This window comes from Syzygium oleosum, unplaced genomic scaffold (genome assembly GCF_021117445.2).
Source record: "Syzygium oleosum isolate NSW1041296 unplaced genomic scaffold, Sole_v2.1 Sole_v2.05, whole genome shotgun sequence".
Classification (NCBI taxonomy): domain Eukaryota; kingdom Viridiplantae; phylum Streptophyta; class Magnoliopsida; order Myrtales; family Myrtaceae; genus Syzygium; species Syzygium oleosum.
In genome coordinates, this window is record NW_026607489.1 from 4,300,145 (window position 1) to 4,320,231 (window position 20,087).

General features: G+C 42.6%; 3 protein-coding genes across 3 annotated transcripts in view; all 3 read left to right on the forward strand.

Moving 5' to 3' along the window:
* Positions 1-6,463: 6,463 nt before the first annotated feature.
* The window catches only part of LOC115685671 (40S ribosomal protein S29-like), a 36,928-nt gene continuing 23,304 nt past the window's right edge, over positions 6,464-20,087 (forward strand). The window contains exon 1 of the mRNA XM_056311379.1: positions 6,464-6,485. The gene's annotated coding sequence lies outside the window, so the exon portion shown is untranslated. The remainder of the gene's footprint in view (positions 6,486-20,087) is intronic.
* LOC115685650 (uncharacterized) lies at positions 8,255-11,502 on the forward strand. Its single transcript, XM_030610737.2, has 3 exons — positions 8,255-9,324; positions 9,826-10,173; positions 10,362-11,502. Exons 1-3 carry the CDS (start codon positions 8,860-8,862, stop codon positions 10,977-10,979), a joined length of 1,431 nt encoding a protein of 476 aa, XP_030466597.1. The 5' UTR covers positions 8,255-8,859; the 3' UTR covers positions 10,980-11,502.
* On the forward strand, positions 17,262-19,137 carry LOC115685633 (uncharacterized). The gene has a single exon (XM_030610718.2). The coding sequence runs from the start codon at positions 17,266-17,268 to the stop codon at positions 19,003-19,005; it is 1,740 nt and encodes a 579-aa protein (XP_030466578.2). The 5' UTR covers positions 17,262-17,265; the 3' UTR covers positions 19,006-19,137.

Below are 20,087 nucleotides of genomic sequence, written 5' to 3' on the forward strand. Positions count from 1 at the left end.
AATTCGTACCAGAGAGAGAGGGAAAGAGAGTTTGGGGTGGTGCTAGAAGCTCCCATAATGGATGTTGGTGTTGGAGTACAGGGTGTCATGTGATGTAGGGTTCATTAAGGGCGCTTGTGCCGTGCTCTCGAGGGCCTGTCTTTCAGGTCGACACTTGTCGGATCGTAAAAATACAAATATCAACAGATGGCAAAGGTCTTCCCAACTATTTTGTAAGTGGAATAATAATACGATGTTCTAGATCGAAATTACAGTAGAATGTACGTTGTCGAGACTGTTTTGCACTCTAGGAGGACTTCCGATGACTTTGTACTGTAGGGTGAATGAAGGCATTGATGGGCTGGAGAGGGTTTTCATGACGATTTGCAAACAGCGTATAGATTTGTTTCCAAACCGTGGCATCGCGACGGCTTAATGCTCGGCCCACTTTAACCAATGTAAAAAATCTTCTTTCCCCATCAAATTATTTCCGAAAAATATCACGACATGTATCGGCAGATCTTCGACCTATGTCGCGCAGCTTCTTAACTAATCACGAGATTATGAATCACAACCAACGATGTCCTTAAAATACTTTATTCAGCAGGCTCATAAGTTATGTCTGTAAATTCTTTGGCTGTTTAGGCATAACCTGGCGCTGATTAGCACTGTTGAGAGTAAAAAAGGAGTCTTCTTCGCACTGGACCCTTTAGTCCGACAGAAGGAAGGAACCGCGGGGCAAATGTCGCCACTCGAAACGAATCGGTCCCCACGCGGTTTCAAGAAGCCGGTAGGACCTTACTACAGCGCAGCGACATCTTTAGACCTAGGCAAAGCCACCTGTTGTACTAAGTAGCAAGTAGTAAGTACCCCCCCACTTTTGAGGCCCATCAGCAATTGAGTCCTTCGCTTCACTTCGCCGGAGGGAAACCGGAAGAAGGAAAGGTTTGTTTGGTACCAAACTCAGAGTGGGCCATCTCCGGCCTCTGCGAGGTGGTGCTTTCCACTCGAGAGTGGGATGGATGGCACCTAATTAGGGGTGAGCATCGGGTTCGATCCGAGAGCTGGAGCGGACCGGCCTGGACCGACGGTTCAAGGCCGGTTCTAGAGGGAGCTAGTTTGATTCTCGGGTTTCGCGAACCTAGAATTGGCCTGGAATCGATTCGACTTCTAGTTCCGGGGTTGGAGTTGCCAGTTTCCCAGGTTGGACTGGTCTTGAAACCTCTTTTAGAAAAGCAAAATACTTTTGCACCCGTAAAAAAATGTACAATGGTTTTCAACATGAACATATGACAAGATAACAACTTGACCAACGATTTCTTCTTTGTAGTGAAATGGGGTAACTTATATCTATTTTATTATAAGAATTCGATGTTTTACCCAAAACACAAAAAGCAATTGGTCCTCGAGTTTCCAGAATTGATTGGTTTGGTTCTCAATTTCATTCTTTTGGAATTGGGGGCCATAGAGTTGGTTTTCGTTTTAAGCAGAGAAGTGACATATCCTAGACCAATCATCCCTATACCTTAGGGGTGTGTAGAGGAACCGGAAACAGCCCGGATAGCCCGGAACCGGACCTGACCGGCCTGGAACTGGCGGTTCCTATGAGGATCGGTCCGGTTCCCAGTTCTAGGCGTGGAACCACCCATCCGCCCACCCGGACCGGACCGGTAATATATATACATATATATAATTTTTAAGAAAAATTTCAATCCAAAAAAAAAAGAAAATATTTTTAGAAAAGTGAAAACCATAAAATCCATAATTTGAAGTTCGACTCTCAACTCCCATCAATTCACTTCCACACCTCTAGCCGTTCATCGCCTCCCTTTCTTACTCTCGGTCACCTCCATTTGCGTGAAACTTGGCGGGACTAATTCCACGGACCCACATGGGAACCGGACCGAACCGGCGGTCTGGTTCTTGGATGGATCCATGCAACTAACGGGCGGTTTCCGGTTTCAATTTATCAGAATCGGCCCTCAGTGGGCGGTTCCCGGTTCCATGTTGGGAACTGCTCGCCTGGACCATGCTCATCCCTACTGTACCTCATACCTTAGCTCATGTCATATAGGGATCTTGTTTATTATAGGGGAAGATTCACACTTTGGGATTGTACTTGGTCACTTGCATTCATATCATTGAGACTAGAGGTGGCAAGACCTAACTGGACTCATAAAACTCGACGCGTCTCACTTGAAAGCCAATCCAATCTAAGGTGAATAAGAATAGCCTATAGCCTATACTCATCTGGACCCGTCCACGAAATAATTAACCCAAACCTTCAAAATTTGAATCATCTAGCTAGTCATGCGATCCATTCCTACCTATTAGAAAATCGGTCCGACCTAGCCAGAGTTGACTAATGGCATTTTTGCTTCGCAATGACTGATAGTATTCAAATGCTACAGTACAATCGTTTAGAGGTCTCTGCTCACAATGCGAATCAAACTCGTGGCCTCATAAGAGACATGCAACCCCGTTGATCATTAGGCCAGTCACCCTAGTGGCGACACCTAAATTTCTTACAGAAAAAAAAAATGTAGGATTTTCATTATATACAAAATGGGTGGGCTGGGCTGCTGTATTGGGCTTTACCTCCTTCATTGCTGCCATCTATTGATGAGGATAGGCGCTTAGTCACATTCGGGCTACGAGCAAGGCCCATTCATTAAGAAAGAGCCTGGGCTTCGACATGGAATATGGGCTACAAGAAAGGCCCATTATAGGAACACATCACATGCTAATTATCACGATTCATGCATGATATGATGCATTTGTGTACGATTTGGCATCTGAATTAAAAGCAAGTCGCATTGATATAGTTTGTACGAAAAAGAGAAAGGTAAAAGTCAACCAAGCTAAACTAAACTACTGTTTCAAATCAACGAAACCAAACCATACCCTATTAATTGGCATGATGCCAAGATAAATCGAATTATTTTTTCTTCTATAAATAAATGGTAAAGGTAAGATTAATAGTAGCTTCAATGTTTATGCAAATTGAAGAATTTGATTAGACAAGTTAAAAACTCAAGGACTCTCGATTGGAAAAAAAGCACATAAGTTTAGAGAGAAAGGTGGAATCTTATCAATTTTGAATAGGATGTTAGAACATTTCGTGTGCAAATCCCAATTTGCAACAATCTCGCGAGTCGCAACTACCTCATGCAAAACGATGATAGTTGATCACTTCACCAACCAACTTTATTTTTACTTGTTTTATAATTGAAGAGCACAAGAACAGAGATCACTTATTTAGAGGCTCGTAAAACACTCTACAGGTCTCATAAATTGATGATATTCGAACCTTTAGGCTTTGCAAGTAGCCCCGATTTGATTTGCCAATCGATAAGATCCCTAACCAAGGGCCCGAACTTCATTTAATCAATTTTCTTCTTCACGTGATTTTATTCATTGGCTAAAGTCTGTCTGCATAAATGCTTCATATTAAGAGACATTTGCTTTCTTTTTTAGGATTATTCCTCATAAAAGCATTCTTGTAAGTTGTAACACATGAATATTTCATGTGAAGCAACCTTATGCGATGCTGTTACCAAAGGGGAACACAAGTTTTTGTTTTTTTTTTTTGGTCGGATGGGGGAACACAAGTTACCGGTCGAGGACTTATGTCTGGTGAGAAATAAAGCTAACCAAAGTCATATTCCATTGCTACCGAATGTATGACCAACCTTTTCCTCACTGATCACATCAATGAGGCCTCAATTTTCAAAATTTAGGTGCCAAGTTTGGACTATAATGGCTGGCTACACATACCCTACCAGTCCCAACCCACCTAATTCATGTCACAAATTCAACTGAAATTAGCATTTTCCTCATCAGAATAAACTCAACTGTAAACCTCTAATTAGCTTTCTTAATAGTTAATCCAGTTAATAAAATGAAAGGAATGGTCAAGTGTTCGACGATACTAGGCCTAACATCAAAATCACTTTCGAGAAAAAGCTCTATCGAGATCCGGGCTCTGCGGAGCGCTCGACTGATTTCGCAGATCGCCACAGTCTCCTATCTCACGAGAGTTCCGGTACGGGAAAGGAAAAAAGACTCTATCCAAGGTGATCCCAAAGGAGCCGTCTTCAATGGAACTAAGAACCTAATGACAAAAGCTTCCATTGGTCATTAGGATCCTAATACCTTGCTTGACCAGGAAGTCACTCATTCAATCTCATTTTTCCTTTGTGATTTCCAGCAAAAGAAAAATAAAGAAAAAAAGTGTTCAAAAGTGCTTCAAAGAAATCCCACGTGGCAAAAAGAAAAAGGGAAAAAAAACCTGTGCCATTAAAAAAAATGATTAATCCACATGGCAAGAGATTATACATACATCATAGCCCACAAATTCATGATTGGTGTTTGAATGTGTTCATAAGTAGAACCAAGAGAATCCACAACAATGCTGCATTCTTTACCAAAATAAAATGTGATGGACGGTCGAAATGTTAATGACTTTTATCGCACTTTTTCTTATGGGCATAAGCGCAATCTTTTGTTATGCGTGTTTGCGCGATAAGTTGCACGAAAATGGTTGTGCAACCTAGGATTACGTGATTCCGCTTTAATTTGAATTTGTGATGCTTTTTTATTCGTAAATCTTTAATTTGTAGATAGCCTTGTCCTATAATGGATTGAATGCCCTACACACCTCGATATGGTTTGTGAAACCTTCTCCTCATTTGGAGCATAGCGGATGACATGACATTACTAAGTTTATCTTACAATTCATCTATGCTCGATGTCAAAGATTCGAAAAAATATTACCATATTTCGAATAAGCGGGTCAATTTGGATTGTACCCAAGCATCAACTTTCCTCGATACCAAATCTGAATTCTTTTCCCGCTCAACTAATAGATCTGAAATTAGACTCTAGGGTTTTTTCTTCCACGCACGTTCCCACCAAGTTGCACTCTTTGTTGACCTTGTTGCCCAACTACGTACCTCCATTTCACAAAAGATATTGGTGACTAGAGATTACCCTTCAAGGCGTGCATGACATATACCCAATTTGCTTCGACATCGTATCGAATCTATAGTACTTTTCGACACGATTGATTATATTACTAAGGCGAGCGAATGTCTTTTTAATATTTGTCCCGTCTTTTTTTCTTGTTTAAATATCTGTAAGATCAGACAATTTTGTTTCTGGTAAGTTGGTAACAGTAGCATGTGATCTGATACGAGGATGTCTTTGATGTGCCATCTTAGGAAGTAATAAAGAGAGAGGTATTAAAAATTTGAACAGCACGAACCAAATCATGAAGAATACTGAGGGCAGCAGTGGGCCCCACCAGAGGTACGATGATGGGCCCCAGGTGGGAGGTGGGTCCCGGCCCGAGCCCTAAAGCCCTTTGTTCTCGAGCCCCTTTTGACTTTTTATCACCAACCAATCTCTGCATGATCTCCGATGGAATAAAAAAAATGAAGAAAATAATAAAATAATAATAATTTCGAGATTTAATTGGGTTTTTCTTTTAAGATCTCGAGATTTATTTTTTAATTTTTTTTTCTTTTTACATGTGTTTTTTTTTAAGCTTATTTGGTTTGGTTGGAATCTTTGACTTGGCTCCGCTGGTTAGATTAGTGATATTCCAGGTAATTTGATGTTCCTCGGGGACTAATTGAGCGCGACTTGCGCTTCTTTGAAAAGGGGGTTAATATAACTATTTATCCTTTTAATTCTCCATGTATATAAGCAGTGGCGTTGTTCGTGCTTCTTATAATTTTCTTATGGACAAAAAAGCTCGAACTCAGAAACCCAACAAATGAAAAAAAAAGCTAAAAATTCGACGAAAGCTCGAATTCATTTTTCCGTATTTTGAAAACGAAATAATGATGCCCACAAAAAATAAACGAGACCAGGTTGTTCCCCCAATTTCTTTTATTTGGCGTTCGTCGAAATGACTCGAGAGTCGCTCGATCACTGGGTCTCTTAATTATGAATTTATATGCTTTTTAGATGCACGTGATCTCTCTCTATTGTTAGTTCGAATTTCTGGGTTCGACTTCCGAACAAAGTAACGAGGGGTCTGCCTTGGATCCTTGGTGATGGTTACCAATGTTCCTCACCAAAACAGGGGAAGTCGAAGCTTCCGACTGAGGCTATCGCGCCATGCATTTTTAAAGTGTCAGTACCCGCACGCCTGTTCCCAAAATGAAGAGAGAGTTTTTGTTCTCTTCCCAAAAAACACCTCCCGATTTTAACGTTCTATAGCTCAGACGAAACAATTTAAGGACTTGCTCGGATCTATATATCTCTTCGGGTTTGACTTCGGAATACAGTAATAATCGGTGCCCCAGTTTCTGTTCCGGCTCATTTCGCGCTCGCTCGCGCCCCACATTCGATTTCTGTCGCTTTAGGGTGTTGTCTTTGTCAAAGGAAAGCTGGAGAAAGAAACGGGAGCAAAAGGGGGCCGAACTCCTTGCACCTTTTTGCCGTGATTGGCGACGTGACGTGACGTGACAGGGAAGAGGAAGGCGGAGGAGGAGGAGGTGGGGGAGCCAATTCCGTGTCGTCTCTTTCTCCGGGTCGAATGACAAAAGGGCGGGAGGAGGGGAGGCTGACCCGACCGGTTCACCTTTTGTCCGGTTCGACGACGGTGCGCGAGCATGGAGACAAAAGCGGGGCGACGCTAGCCGCACCTGCTCCCACCACTCGCTTTACCAAACACTACTGCTACTTGCTACTGCTACTGCCCTAGCTTTGAATGCGGCCACGTGGCCCAATCAGGGGGAGAGTATCCAAGAGAGATTGCGGGAGCAAGTGTGGCCTAGACTCGTGGGAGACAAAAGGCTCGAGCTATTGTGGCTATGGCTATGGCTATGGCGAGTCTTGGGTCAATCCTCTGCGCCGAGTGGGCCCCTCCGCCCGTTCCCACGGCATGGGGCCTCTCATTAATATAATAATAATAATAACAATAATAGTATAAGAACTTATTATTGTCATGGGGAGTTAATTGGGTATTGCTCTCGGGCCAAAAGTGAATGAGACCTGCCTGCTTTTGGCACGAAGAATTATGCCTTGGGTTAGCTCGCGACACCGCCTCGACGTATTTAATGTTTGTCCATCACGTTCTGCTCCCAAAACATTGTCTAGAACTTATCCGGTCCGACAAATTTTTAGTACGACGAATGGGGATGGGAACAAATTGAATTGTGCGCCGTACAGAGGAGAGAACGGATCTAGAATATGTATATGCGAAAACTGACATTAACTCACTGATGTGACCTTTGACGCAACAACAAGCTTTGCTTTGAAATTTTAAAATTAAGCCTGCTCTATAGCACTATCATGATGGGCGATTACCTGGGAAAGCAGGGATGTGGCACTAAGCGGTAGAACAATGGTGTCTAAGACATTAAATCAAATGAAAAGTGTATGACAATGAGGATGCTAGCTAAGGTTGTATTAATAAGGCAAGCAATGGTGGTCGTGCACGTTCGTGGGATGGAATTCCCCAATCCCCCCTTTCTAACTCGCCGCGTACCCACCAAAGTTTGGGAATGTTTCCATTGATCGCCTTTGTTTTCTCCTACATTAATGGCGTTAGTGCATCGACACTACACCCATCATTCCATGCACAATCCCCATTTGCCTCTTCTAATCACCCCTTGGCCGTCCGTCGGATATTAGTACTATTTACGACGAATTAATTTGACAAGCTCGACGAATTCCGGATCATAACGTACTTTGAATGTTACTCTAATATACACGAACATCGTATTGATATATATATTTAGATTATACTTAATGTCCGACTTGAAAATATGTCCGTTCAGAACGTATGAACTTGTTGTTTCGTTTTTCATTTTATTATTTGAAGCCTTGATTTCTTGAAACTCAATTAATCAAATGGCGGGCGTGGACCTAAGGATCTTGTTAACGAGAATCGTGGTGATTTTTGGATGCGAAAGCCTGTGTTAATCTAATGGGTTCTCTAATCCTCCATCAGCCCTCAGGTGTTACGATGGATTTTTTCTTTTAAGAAAAGAAATTGGTTTTTGCCCTTTTGTTTATCGGAATAACTTTCGATATTCCAAAATTCACTTTAGTCATCACCCACATCAGTTTGACCGCGACGCACCGGGAAACCCTAATCTTTGACCGTTACGAGCGGCGCCAAACCCCACATCTGCCTCCGTGTTCCACGAGGAAGAAGCACAAATGATCTGTCTCCGTCTCTCTCTCTCCGTTAGTTCCCCTCATGCTCTGTTCCTCTCGCAGTCTTTTAAGCTTTAACCCAACCCTTTCACTCTCTCTCTCTCTCTCTCTCTCTCTACCAAGAAGAAGGAGAAGAGGAAGAAGAAGGCGAAGAAGCGTCTAAATAAACTAAACCCGAAAGCATTCTTGGTAATGATGAGAGGAGAGGCGAGGCGCACGTAAAGAAGGAGACCAAGGAGAAGGGAAGGAGGAGGAGGAGGAGGAGGAGGGCCTGGTTGAGCATAATTAAAGTTGACATCTCTTTTCTGGAGAGAGAGAGAGAGAGCGAGGGAAGCTACGACCCCATCATCAGATTCATCCACAGTGAGGTGAGGGAGAGAGAGAGAGAGAGAGAGAGGGTAGCGTGGCTTTTGTCTCGCCTCGCGGCTATGCGTTCCAAAAAGAGAACCGCCAAGACCCAATAAGAAGTAGAGCCCATCATTGCCATTCGCCGTTTGTTTTGCACCCACTTCTCCCCCGTTTCGCTCTCCAGCTCGAGCTCGACACCATCATTCTTTCTCTCTCTCTCTCTTTCTTTCCTTTGCTTTTCCTCGCTCTCTGAGCAGCCACTGCTTCTGGGTGAAGCTCCTCTGTTTCTCTCTGTCTCTGTCTCTGTCTCTGTCTCTGCGCGTTGTGTGTGTGGACGCTCGGTGGCGGGTTCTTGATATGGAGAAGAAGCAGGGGTTCTTCTCGGCGCTCAAGGACGAGGTGGTGCGCGGCCTCTCCCCGTCGCGGTCGCGGTCGCGGCCCCGGTCGCGCTCCAGGGCCAAGAGCCCCGGCAGGAGCGCGTCGCCGATGGGCGGCCTCTTCAGGCGGAGGAAGGGGGGGCAGGTGGCGCCGCCCGAGCTGCTGATCTCGAGATCCGGGAACCTGATGATGAGGCCCGTGGAGGCGCTCTCGCCGTTAATGGAAGGCCCCGATCCGGACGGCGCGGAGTGCGGGGATTCCAGGAGGGGCCACTGGATGCGGGCGCCGTCCGTCTCCTCTTCCTCCTCCGCCGCCGCCGCCGCCGCCGCTAGCAAGCAGTCGGATCTGAGGCTTCTGCTCGGCGTGCTCGGGGCGCCGCTCGCTCCCGTGCACGTGGCCGCCTCCGATCCCCTACCTCACCTCAGTATCAAGAACATCCCCATTGTTAGTTCTCTCTCTCTCTCTCTCTCTCTCTCTCTCTCTCTCTCTAGATCCCTGTAATGGGTTGGTATATTTCTGGGAAAGTTAGTATATAGCTTGCGCCAAATTACTAAAATGTTTGATAAATTACTGTGTTTCTGTTGACTAATCCGTAATGCTGTGAAGTTTTGAAACATTTTTACCAACTTCGGGTTCAGCTGTTCGGCTTTTGTTTCTCTGAGTGAGTCATGGTGGAGGTGATGAAACTGTGCATGCTCTGCTTCTGGGCATTTTCTAACATTGGTCAAATGGTATGGCCAATGCATGTGTTTTCTCTGCGTTTCTTCCATGAAATGTTATTTGGTAAACTGTCACTGGTGAGAGTAGTATACAGCATATATCACTTGGCTAAGTAGATTTATGTCTCCGACCCAAAAAAGAAGTACATTTATGTTGGAAAGAAACTTCGATTTGAAGAAACAAGTCAGAATTTTTTTTCTGATTTTGTTAAGGGCGATTTTGCAGGAATCCTCGTCCGCTCAGTACATACTGCAGCAGTACATGGCGTCGTCTGGAGGACAGAAGCTCCAGAACTCCATTAACAATGCATACGCCATGGGAAAGGTCCGGATGATAGCCTCCGAATTCGAGACGCTGAACAAAGTCATCAAGAACAAGAATTCCTCCAAGGCCACCGAGTCGGGCGGCTTTGTTCTCTGGCAGATGAATCCTGACATGTGGTATGTCGAGCTGGCGCTTGGGGGCAGCAAGGTTCACGCCGGCTGCAATGGGAAGATTGTATGGAGGCACACGCCATGGCTCGGCGCGCATGCAGCGAAGGGACCTGTTAGGCCTCTCCGTCGTGCACTCCAGGTGAATATTTCTCCATTCTTTACACCGACTATTAACAAGAGGAATTGAAATGATTGAAATAATGAATTATCTTGCGTCCAATACTTAGCAGTTAGCCGGACCCAATTAGCAGGATGATAAAATACCTTGTCGAAAAAGAGTTCTGTTTGCATGTCTTATTTCAATTGTGTTATCCGGTCGTGTATCAGGGTCTTGATCCAAGAACGACGGCAAGCATGTTTACCAATGCACGGTGTATCGGGGAGAAGATGGTCAACGAAGAGGACTGTTTCATTCTTAAGCTTTGCGCAGACCCTGTTACCCTGAAGGCCAGGAGTGAAGGACCAGCTGAAATCATACGGCACGTTTTGTTTGGGTACTTCAGCCAGAAAACAGGGCTCCTCGTTCACTTGGAAGACTCGCACTTGACCCGGATCCAGAACAATGGAGGCGATGCCGTGTATTGGGAGACCACAATCAACTCCTTCCTTGATGATTATAGGCCTGTGGAGGGAATTATGATCGCACATTCGGGGCGGTCAGTAGTGACCCTTTTCAGGTTCGGAGAAACTGCAATGAGCCATACCAAGACCAGGATGGAGGAAGCATGGACCATCGAGGAAGTGGCATTCAATGTCCCGGGACTGTCGTTGGATTGCTTCATCCCTCCTGCAGAAATCAGATTATCCTCAATCAGTGAAGCCTGTGAACTCCCTCATGGTCAGAGAGCAAAGAATGTGGCTGCTAATCTCATTAGTAATGTACATCGCGCCAGAGTTGCTTCACTAGACAGATCTCATGGTAGCCTGGCCCGCAATTACATTTAGGGAGATGGATGCTCGAAAAGGAAAAAGATGCAGCTGATCTTTTCCCTGTGTAATAGCGTGGAGAAGCTACCGACCACCATTAGAAGGTAATATGAATTTCAGCACTTGATCGAACATCCAAAATGTAAATAGAGCGCAACAGGTCGTGGGAGGTGCCAGACTGCCAGGAAGTGGGATTATAATGGAATGTACCGGTGGAATTTACTTTTTCCCTTTCCCTTCTAGAACAAGATCAGCTCTTTTGTTCAAATTTTAAATCAGGATATCCTGGAATCACATTCGAAGTGTGATTCTTGTGGAGGTTGCTCATTGAGCGCAAGCCAATCGATATACTCAAAGATGATCAGAAAGACATGTAAAAACCCGAGCAACTTCAGCAATGTGCATAGTCGAAGTTTTCCTGAATTCCCCACCGAGTTCATCTTTTTTGTGGATGTAATCGTTAGCACTCACAGCCAGATGAAAAACATCAACATGATCTTCAATGAGAATGCCGTGATAAATAAGATGCCTTGTTCTTAAAGTTTCTTAGCTTGTACTGCTCTGTTTCTTTGCCTTCAGTTCAGGCAACTAAATCATGCTAGCCCCACCATGGAAGACATAGAGTAAAGTACTTATTTTTATGTCCGACCAATCTAGTACCTTGGATGTGAAACTTTTATATTCTTGTCCTATATCTCTTCAAATGTTTTAGGGGGGAAAATCCCACTCTACAAAGTGGGCATGTCCACTTTTTCCTTTAACTGTCGATGGTTAGAATCTGTCTTAATGAATGCTTCAATGGCCCTTTACACTGGTCATGGCCACAACCACAGGACATCACAGGTTCCAAATTGCCCTATGGAACTACTTGCCCCAAATCATCCAGATTTGCTCAGAAAATGCCCTCCTGCCTTGTCCTTACAACTATGATCCGCCATGAGCAAGAAGGGCTCAGAAGAGAGCTATGTGAAAAATGTCGTGGGTTAGCAATATTTGGCGTATCATTCGTCGCATTATTCACAGATCTCAACTTGGATATCTATGCATCCATGTTTGTTGTGCTCTTGCTGAGTGCACACAAGGTGCTTCTGTCAAGTCATGCCTGCTGAGCATGGTGGTTATGCAGATGTTTTGGGATTTAAAACGTACTGAAAAAATAGGCTCTGAAGATTTTGGACAATTGGCTAGACAAATGAGCAAATATCTGTGGCTTGCAGGGTATAGCATAAGCACAGCCATTCGGACTAAGCAACTATGCTCGAGGCAAAAATTCAAGGGAGAAAAGAACATACCACTATGCAAACATAGACAGATGCAGAGTTTCTCTCCTTCAAGTTTGATCTTGAACGGTTGGAAAACTCATGACAAAATCTTTCGGAATGTGATGAAGGCTGACTGAACAGAAAATACCCACAATTTGCTGATGTACCAAATCATTAGCTGAAAACCCCGTTAATTGCTGGTGCTATCTTCCAACTGTCTTAATGACACTATTCTCATTTAATTTCACCAAAACGCGCAATGCTTTAATGCGGTGAAGTTTCCTAGATACTTCGCTCTCAGTCGAAGTTTGTCATACTTACACCAGATTCAGTCAAAATGCACGTTGTCCTTGAAGAGCAACAGGTGTTTGAGCGCATTACCGTTACACCAAAGTCTGTAAATGATGGAGACTAACACATAATTTTCTGTCACTTTCTAGCTTGTCCTAATGCTTGAGCTTGCACAACTTCAAGCATGATTTTCTGAGACATTAACCATCTTAGGTTGAGCTCATATGCCTCTTTGTTTCTACAACTGCACAACCGGTCTGATCGTTTTCCATGTTGGTCTAATAACACCAGCAATACTGAATGTAAATGACACATGAGTGTTTTAAATTCCTGTTACTTAAGTCCTTACCTCACCATTTTGCCGCTTCGCTTTAAATCAACGTCTATAAGTCCAATTACTGAATTTGAACCCCTCCTTGGATTAACTAGGTAGCTTCTAAATTATTTTGCCAGCCTTGAAAAGGTTTTTTTCACACTGCACTTTAGATGAATGTTTTTCCTTTTCTGACTATATTCATTGTTAATGCAGAAAGAGCATAATTACCGGGTAACCATGCCCTCCTGCCCTGTCCTTACAACTATGATCCGCCATGAGCAAGAAGAGCTCAGAAGAGAGCTATGATAAAAAAATGTCGTGGGTTAGCTATATTTGGCTTATCATTCGTTGCATTATTCACAGATCTCAACTTGGATATCTATGCATCCATGTTTGCCTTGCTCTTGCCGAGTGCACATATGGTGCTTCTGTCAAGTAATGCCTGCTGAGCATAGTGGCTACACAATTGTTTTGGAATTAAATCGTACTGAAAAACTAGGCGGTGAAGATTTTGGATAAATGGCTAGATAAATGAGCAAATATCTGTGGCTTGCAGGGTCTTGCATAGCACAGCCATTCGGACTAAGCAACTATGCTGGAGGCCAAAATTCAAGGGATAAAAGAACTTATCACTATGCAAACATAGATAGGTGCAGAGTTTCTCTCCCTCAAGTTTGATCTTGAACGGTTGGAAAACTCATGACAAAATCTTTTGGAATGTGATGAAGAAAGACTAACTGAACAGAAAATACCCACAATTTGCCGATATACCAAATCATTAGCTGAAAACCCCGTTAATTGCTGGCGCTATCTTCCGTCTTAATGACACTTTTCTCGTTTAATTTCACCAAAACGCGTAATGCTTTAATGTGGTTAAGTTTCCTAGATACTTCGCTCTCGTTAGAAGTTTGACATACTTACATACCAGTTGTAGTCAAAATGCACGTTATCCTTGATGAGAATAGGTGTTTTGAGTGCATTACTTTTACACCAAACTCTGTAAATGATGGAGACAAACACACAATTCTCTGTCACTTTCTAGCTTGTCCTAGTGCTTGAGCTTGCACAACTTCATGCGTGATTTTCCGAGACATTAACCATCTTAGGTTGAGCTCATATGCCTCTTTGTTTCTACATCTGCACAGCCGGTCTGATCGTTTTCCATGTTGGTCTAATTTCATCAGCAAAACTGAATGTAGATGGCATATGAGTGTTTTATAATCCTGTTGCTTAAGTCCTTACCTCACCATTTTTCCACTTCGCTTTAACTCTACGTCTATTAATCCAATTACTGAATTTGAACCCCTCTTTGGATAACTAGGTGGACTCCTAATTTATTTGGCCAGCCTTGAAAAAGTTCTTTTCACACTGCAATTTAGATGCTTGTTTTTCCTTTTCTGCTTATATTCATTGTCAATGCAGAAAGAGCATAATTACCTGGTAACCATGCAATCAGTCTATATAGCTTGCCTAGCTCCAATATGTCATTTTCCCGTGTCGGTCCTTGTTTCAATCACATCAGTTGCAACCCAAGATCATGAGCAAAAGTAGTAAATTGCTTTCGAAACCATGATTTACCATTACCTGTACCTCTAGATAGTCTATCTGCAATTTACAGTAGACAAAAGATCCATGGCTTTGAGTGATCATTAATTCGTCTATATGCAGTTTGGCATGCTGTATTTCTGTCATCTCTGCTGTCACGTGAAACAAATACCACGTTGCATGTTGACATTGACATGACGTCATTGATCAACCAAATATTTACATTTCCATCCAAGATTCAAATCGTGTTTAAAGATCTGCAACAAATCAATGTGTGGGGATTGGTTAATGTTATCACATCAACATGTCACGTGGTACTAAACAATGTTACTCAATATGCTTTCTCCGGTTGCATAACTGCCTCTACTAGGAACTCACACCTATAAATTAACTACAACGGTATGTATATGCTCCAAGACCGAGTGTAGAAGCTTCATTTACTACCCGAGGTAGACTACATTAATTACAAAGGAACAAAATCTGAATCAAATTAGGATAGATTGCTCTTTCTGCATATTTGCATCTCTACCACGACAAACTGTGCTCTTTTATTTTCATGATCAGGGACTTTGAAAGCAGCAAACCTCTTTCCCCGCTTGTTGTTCGCGGAATGGACCAAAGCCAGATAAGGACATCCTAAAACGCCTAGAATTTCCTCCTACACATCCTAAAAGTCATGATTATATACTTTGATATGCAACCTGAGTCATCGACACGGGCCGCATATTTAATTACCGTCGTAAACCACATTCCTAGAAACTGATTCGGATTTCTTCTCGTTCTTCAGGCTCGTTATTCTAGTACACTGTGCTTTCATAGATAGTGACTGCATATTCTTGAGACCACCAACATTCCTACTAAAGTTCCAATAAGCGTATAAAGCTTCTGTACTTGGGAACTTGGAGTTGTGGGAGAAAATATTTGTCTGGAGGAGCAACCTGGGAATAATGTCAAGGGACCACAAACACCGTGTCTGAAAAATGGAATTGCAATCCTGATTTTCAGCTGTGGTCCCTCCTAAGCTTTTTGTGCACTCCCATTCTCTACAGAACTCATAAAGTGGATGAATCAGGAGGATTTTCTGCAAAAAGAATTCGTGCTCTCTCTCTCTCTCCCTCTCTCTGACTAGTCGCTGTACACCACAGCTTCAGAATTTTGTGTCATTATATTAAGGGTTCCTTCGTCTAGCTCATTGCCAGAGATTGTGATATCTGTAATTTCTTCCCCACAAAAGTACTAAGTTGGATCAATTGCTGCATGCCAAAGGGAGAAAAAAACATGAAAAGATAATTAGGGTTTTGGTAGTAGGTTAGAGGGTTTGTAATTAGCTGTCTTTATTTTGTACTGGAAGCTGATGATCAAATCAGGTTTCCAAGAGACTATTGCTCATATGTTGTGTCTAATCAACTTATGTAACACAATTTGAAACCCGAAAGCTCACTAGAGCTTCAAAAAAGGGGGGAATGGATTTCACGTGCCTCTAAATATTGTATCCTTCATATTCTACTAGTCACCTATAGAATGAGTCTATATCTAAAAGTTGCTTTCTATTATCTAGATATAAATAATAAAGCAGCGATAATCTCTTTGACGTGAGAGAATCTACATCCAGACAACATCATGATGGAAGCGCACAAGAGAATATAATTAGTTTTCTTCGAAATAAATTAAGCTTGAGCTTCATTAGAGTTGGAAGATTTGTTCTCTTGCCCACAATCTTTATGCTGCATAAGACAAAAGAGCTTTTTGAAGCAAAAGGGCAAAAGATGCAACATGAAAATTGATGATTTTCTATGCCAAAACCAGACTTCAACTTAGAATTTGTTTAAACTCTAAGGCAGGGTAAGGACCACTGAAGTTGCTTTTCTGATGTTGGAAGCACTAAGCTACAAGGGTAGAGCAACTTTCTGCTTTTGAAGGGTATTATGGTGCAAAGTTGAGTCAAGAATATCAGATTACTTGAGCATGACTTCATAGTTCAAAATCACTATATTCTCATCTGAACTTGTTCTTCAATATCAGACTCAATCAGACTATTGTCTCCAAGCAACGATCAAATTCCAGTGTTTGGAATGAAATTATCTGTAAGAAAAGAACTACTGTTGAATAAGCAAACTACCAAAAATCAGACAAATGACAGGAAGCAACAACTTCATCTGACTATTAATGCAATTGAAGGGAACTGAGGTTTTCAGTTACCATGCTCAAGTAAAGAGTATACCGAAAATGAGATGTAGGGTTGTTAAAAAATTTGGTGCCAAAATTGAGGTTAAAAGCAAAAGGGAGGTGGTTTACGATGTACTGATGACCTTTGACTACTCTATAAGAGATCACTTGAGAGTACTTCTTCGATTTGTTCAAAATGCATGTGTGGACGATAAGAAAAAATGGTTGCGCTGCTTAACATGATGATGACCGAAAAAATACTAGTTACTATGCTTAGTTCATACTTGCAGTTATTTTGATTTCTGTCATAAATATAGAATAGAACTACTCTTGTTTCTATTGAGATTATATACCCAAAACAAAGTATTCACTAAAAACAGGCAAGAATTATGAACCCAGACAGACAACTTCAGCCAAAAAAATAAAAGCACTATAAAGACAAACCTTTTCTTTATTTAAATACTCATATGAAGTCAACAATGGAAAATGCTCCAAAAGCACTAGATTTTGCATTCTTTTCAGGCACACCCTGGCTAGTCACTCCATGGGTCACTAATTTACTTGGTTCAATCCACTTGCTTCCCCACAAGTCGTCCATTAATTGCCAAGTGACCTCAATAGAATAAGTCCCAATGAACACTTGAAACTTCCCAAACCCTAATCTCTCTCTCTCTCTCTCTCTCTCTCTCTCTCTCTCTCTCTCTCTCTCTCTCTCACCAATCCAATGGAGGTTTTACAAAAGCATGAGAAGAGGAAGAAGAAGATAAACCCCACAACTACCACTACCAGCACAAGCTTATCATCAAGTTGTTTCTTTTGCATAATGGAAGAGCCAGACCCACCCCTCAGAAGAGCTGGTATTACAAGATGCTTCAAGGAGATGCTTCATAGGGACAACCAAGAGCTAGTTCTCATCCTGAGTGGATTATGGCACATTGCCATGACTCACACCGACGATCCCGAATACCCGTCCCTTGGAATCTTCGACCTCTTGAGCAACTTGATCATGAAGGGCATTAATGACAAAGATTGGCTTCTTAGGAATCAAAACATATATGTGCCTTACTATGCCGCCCACATTATTGGCTCCTACACCATGAACAAGGCCAAGTTTGCTGAAAAGGCGGTGGAGTCCGGTGTGATACCACCATTGATAGAACTCTTGAGAGGCAAGTTAAGTTGGGTCGAGCAAAGAGTTGCGGTCCGAGCACTAGGCCACCTCGCGAGCTACGAGAAAACTTTCAAAGCAGTTTTGGCCTTCGAGCAAGAGGTGGTTGATTCAACCATGCAGATAGCAAGCAGCTGCCTCGAGGTCGTGTATACCAAATTCATAGCACTAAATGGAATGGGGAGGACGAAGTATCAATGCGATTTGCTGACGCGCGGCATCGGAAGGACCGAGTTGGAAGACCGAAAGGCCGAGGAGTGGGCGAGCCAGCTCCAATGCTGGTCTCTCTATCTTCTCAATTGCTTTGCTTGCAAGGGAAGGAGTTTGGATTTGATTTGCAGGGAAGAGTTCTTGAAGGATTTGTGCGAGATGTGGGGTGGACTTGTCAACCACTCTAATCCTGGTGGTGTTGGGCTTATTAGAATCTTGTGTTACAGGAAAATTGGAAGAGAGAGGATTGCCGATTGCAAAGAAGTCCTACGATATCTCTGTAATCTCTCAAGATCTTCAGACGATTGGCAGTATATGGGCATTGATTGTCTTCTCTTACTTCTCAGAGATCAAGATACTCGGTACAAAGTCATTGAGATTGCCATTTTTTGTCTCATAGATTTGATAGAACTCAATAAACTTGGAAAAACGAGGATCCACATAGGAGAGACCATTTCAAGAACCCTCCTTCAACACCACAGCAAAATGATAAGATCAAGATTCAAGAACTACCCAAAAGTCCAAGAGGCATTAGATGAATTATGGATCCTAAAGGTTGAGAAAACGAAAAAGGAGAGACTTTTGACCGGAGAAAAGGTTGAAGAAAAGAGGGTCTTAGTGGATCTCATAAAACAACAAGCAAAAAGCATGTTTCGGGCAGGTCACATAGAAGAGGCCATGTTGAAGTACAACGAGGCACTGGAGATTTGCCCATTGAGGCTGAGGAAGGACAGGATGGTGATTTACAGCAACCGAGGCCAGTGTCACTTGTTGCTTGGAGATGCAGATTCTGCCATCAGAGACACAACAAGAGCTCTGTGCTTGTCAAGTCCGGCGAACAGTCACCGCAAGAGCTTGTGGAGAAGATCACAGGCTTATGATATGAAAGGGCTAAGCAGAGAGAGCTTGATGGACTGCTTGTTGTTCGTCGATGGGTGCATGAGGTCGGAGAAGAAGAGGGGCAAACGCGCGAAGATACCGTACTATGCGGCGCGTATGATCAGCAAGCAGATGGAGGTCGCGTGGCTGTTTGCCGGCTCAAGGTCAAAGGTGATGGCGAGTTGTGCGGAAGGCGGAAGATGTTGAGGATGAGAATTGGGATCTGAAAAGGAAGGGCATGAGTTAATTATGAGGATAATGAAGAAGTTTTTGCATGGTGAGTTCAAGTCTTCATAGTTCATGACTTCGCTTATCTGGAGTTTTCTCTCATCTTGGCATTGATGTGCCACTTCTTTCTCTACTTGTGTCCACCTTCCACTTTTTTGTATCATTTAAATGCGCAATTTTCCTAATGCCAAGCTTTACTCCTTTGACACAGAGAGACATAATCATTCAAGATTAGCACTAAGGATTGTGTCTGGTGATATTACTTTGAAAATGGATTAAGACCGATCTATTCGGCCATGTGATCTAGTGACAATTGAGCATTTGCGCTGTGATATTTGCGGGCCCGCCATGTTTCATGCAGTGCCACACTCTAAATCCAACAAAGAAATGGAGAGAACAACAAAGGATTTTGGGAGTGCTGATGTAAAACTCATCTCCTATATGGGTAATGTCATTAAAAACAAAATGCTGTTTATTGCTCCAAATTTGATATTGCCTTAGTATTGTATTATTACGAGCCAACATGTGGGATCATTATCCAAAAAGTCTTAAACCTATTGTATAGCGGTCAATTCAGTCTTAAATCTTTCGATTGTACCAATTTAATCCTAAACTTTTTGACAACTTGTCAATTTAGTACTAAACCTTTTAATAGTGCCAATTTAGTCCTAAACATTTTGATAATTTGCTAATTTAGTTTTGAACTTTTTGACAACTTGTCAATTTAGCGGGAAAAGTGCCAAAAAAGTCCTAAACCTTTTGTATTAGTGCCAATTTAGTCCTAAACCTTTTTTTGGTGCCAATTCAGTCCTAAACCTTTTACATTGGTGCCAATTTAGTCCTAAACCTTTTTTTGGTGCCAATTAAGTCCTAAACCTTTTAAATTGGTGCCAATTCAGTCTTAAACCTTTTTGTTTTTGTGCCAATTTAGTCCTTCCGGCCAATTTTGACCCGAATTTGCCGACGTGGACGCCTGACAGCAGGCGGCCGGTCACCGGCGCCGACGTGGCGCCGACGTGGACAACTTTAATAATATTTTAATATTTTTTTGAATTTTGTTT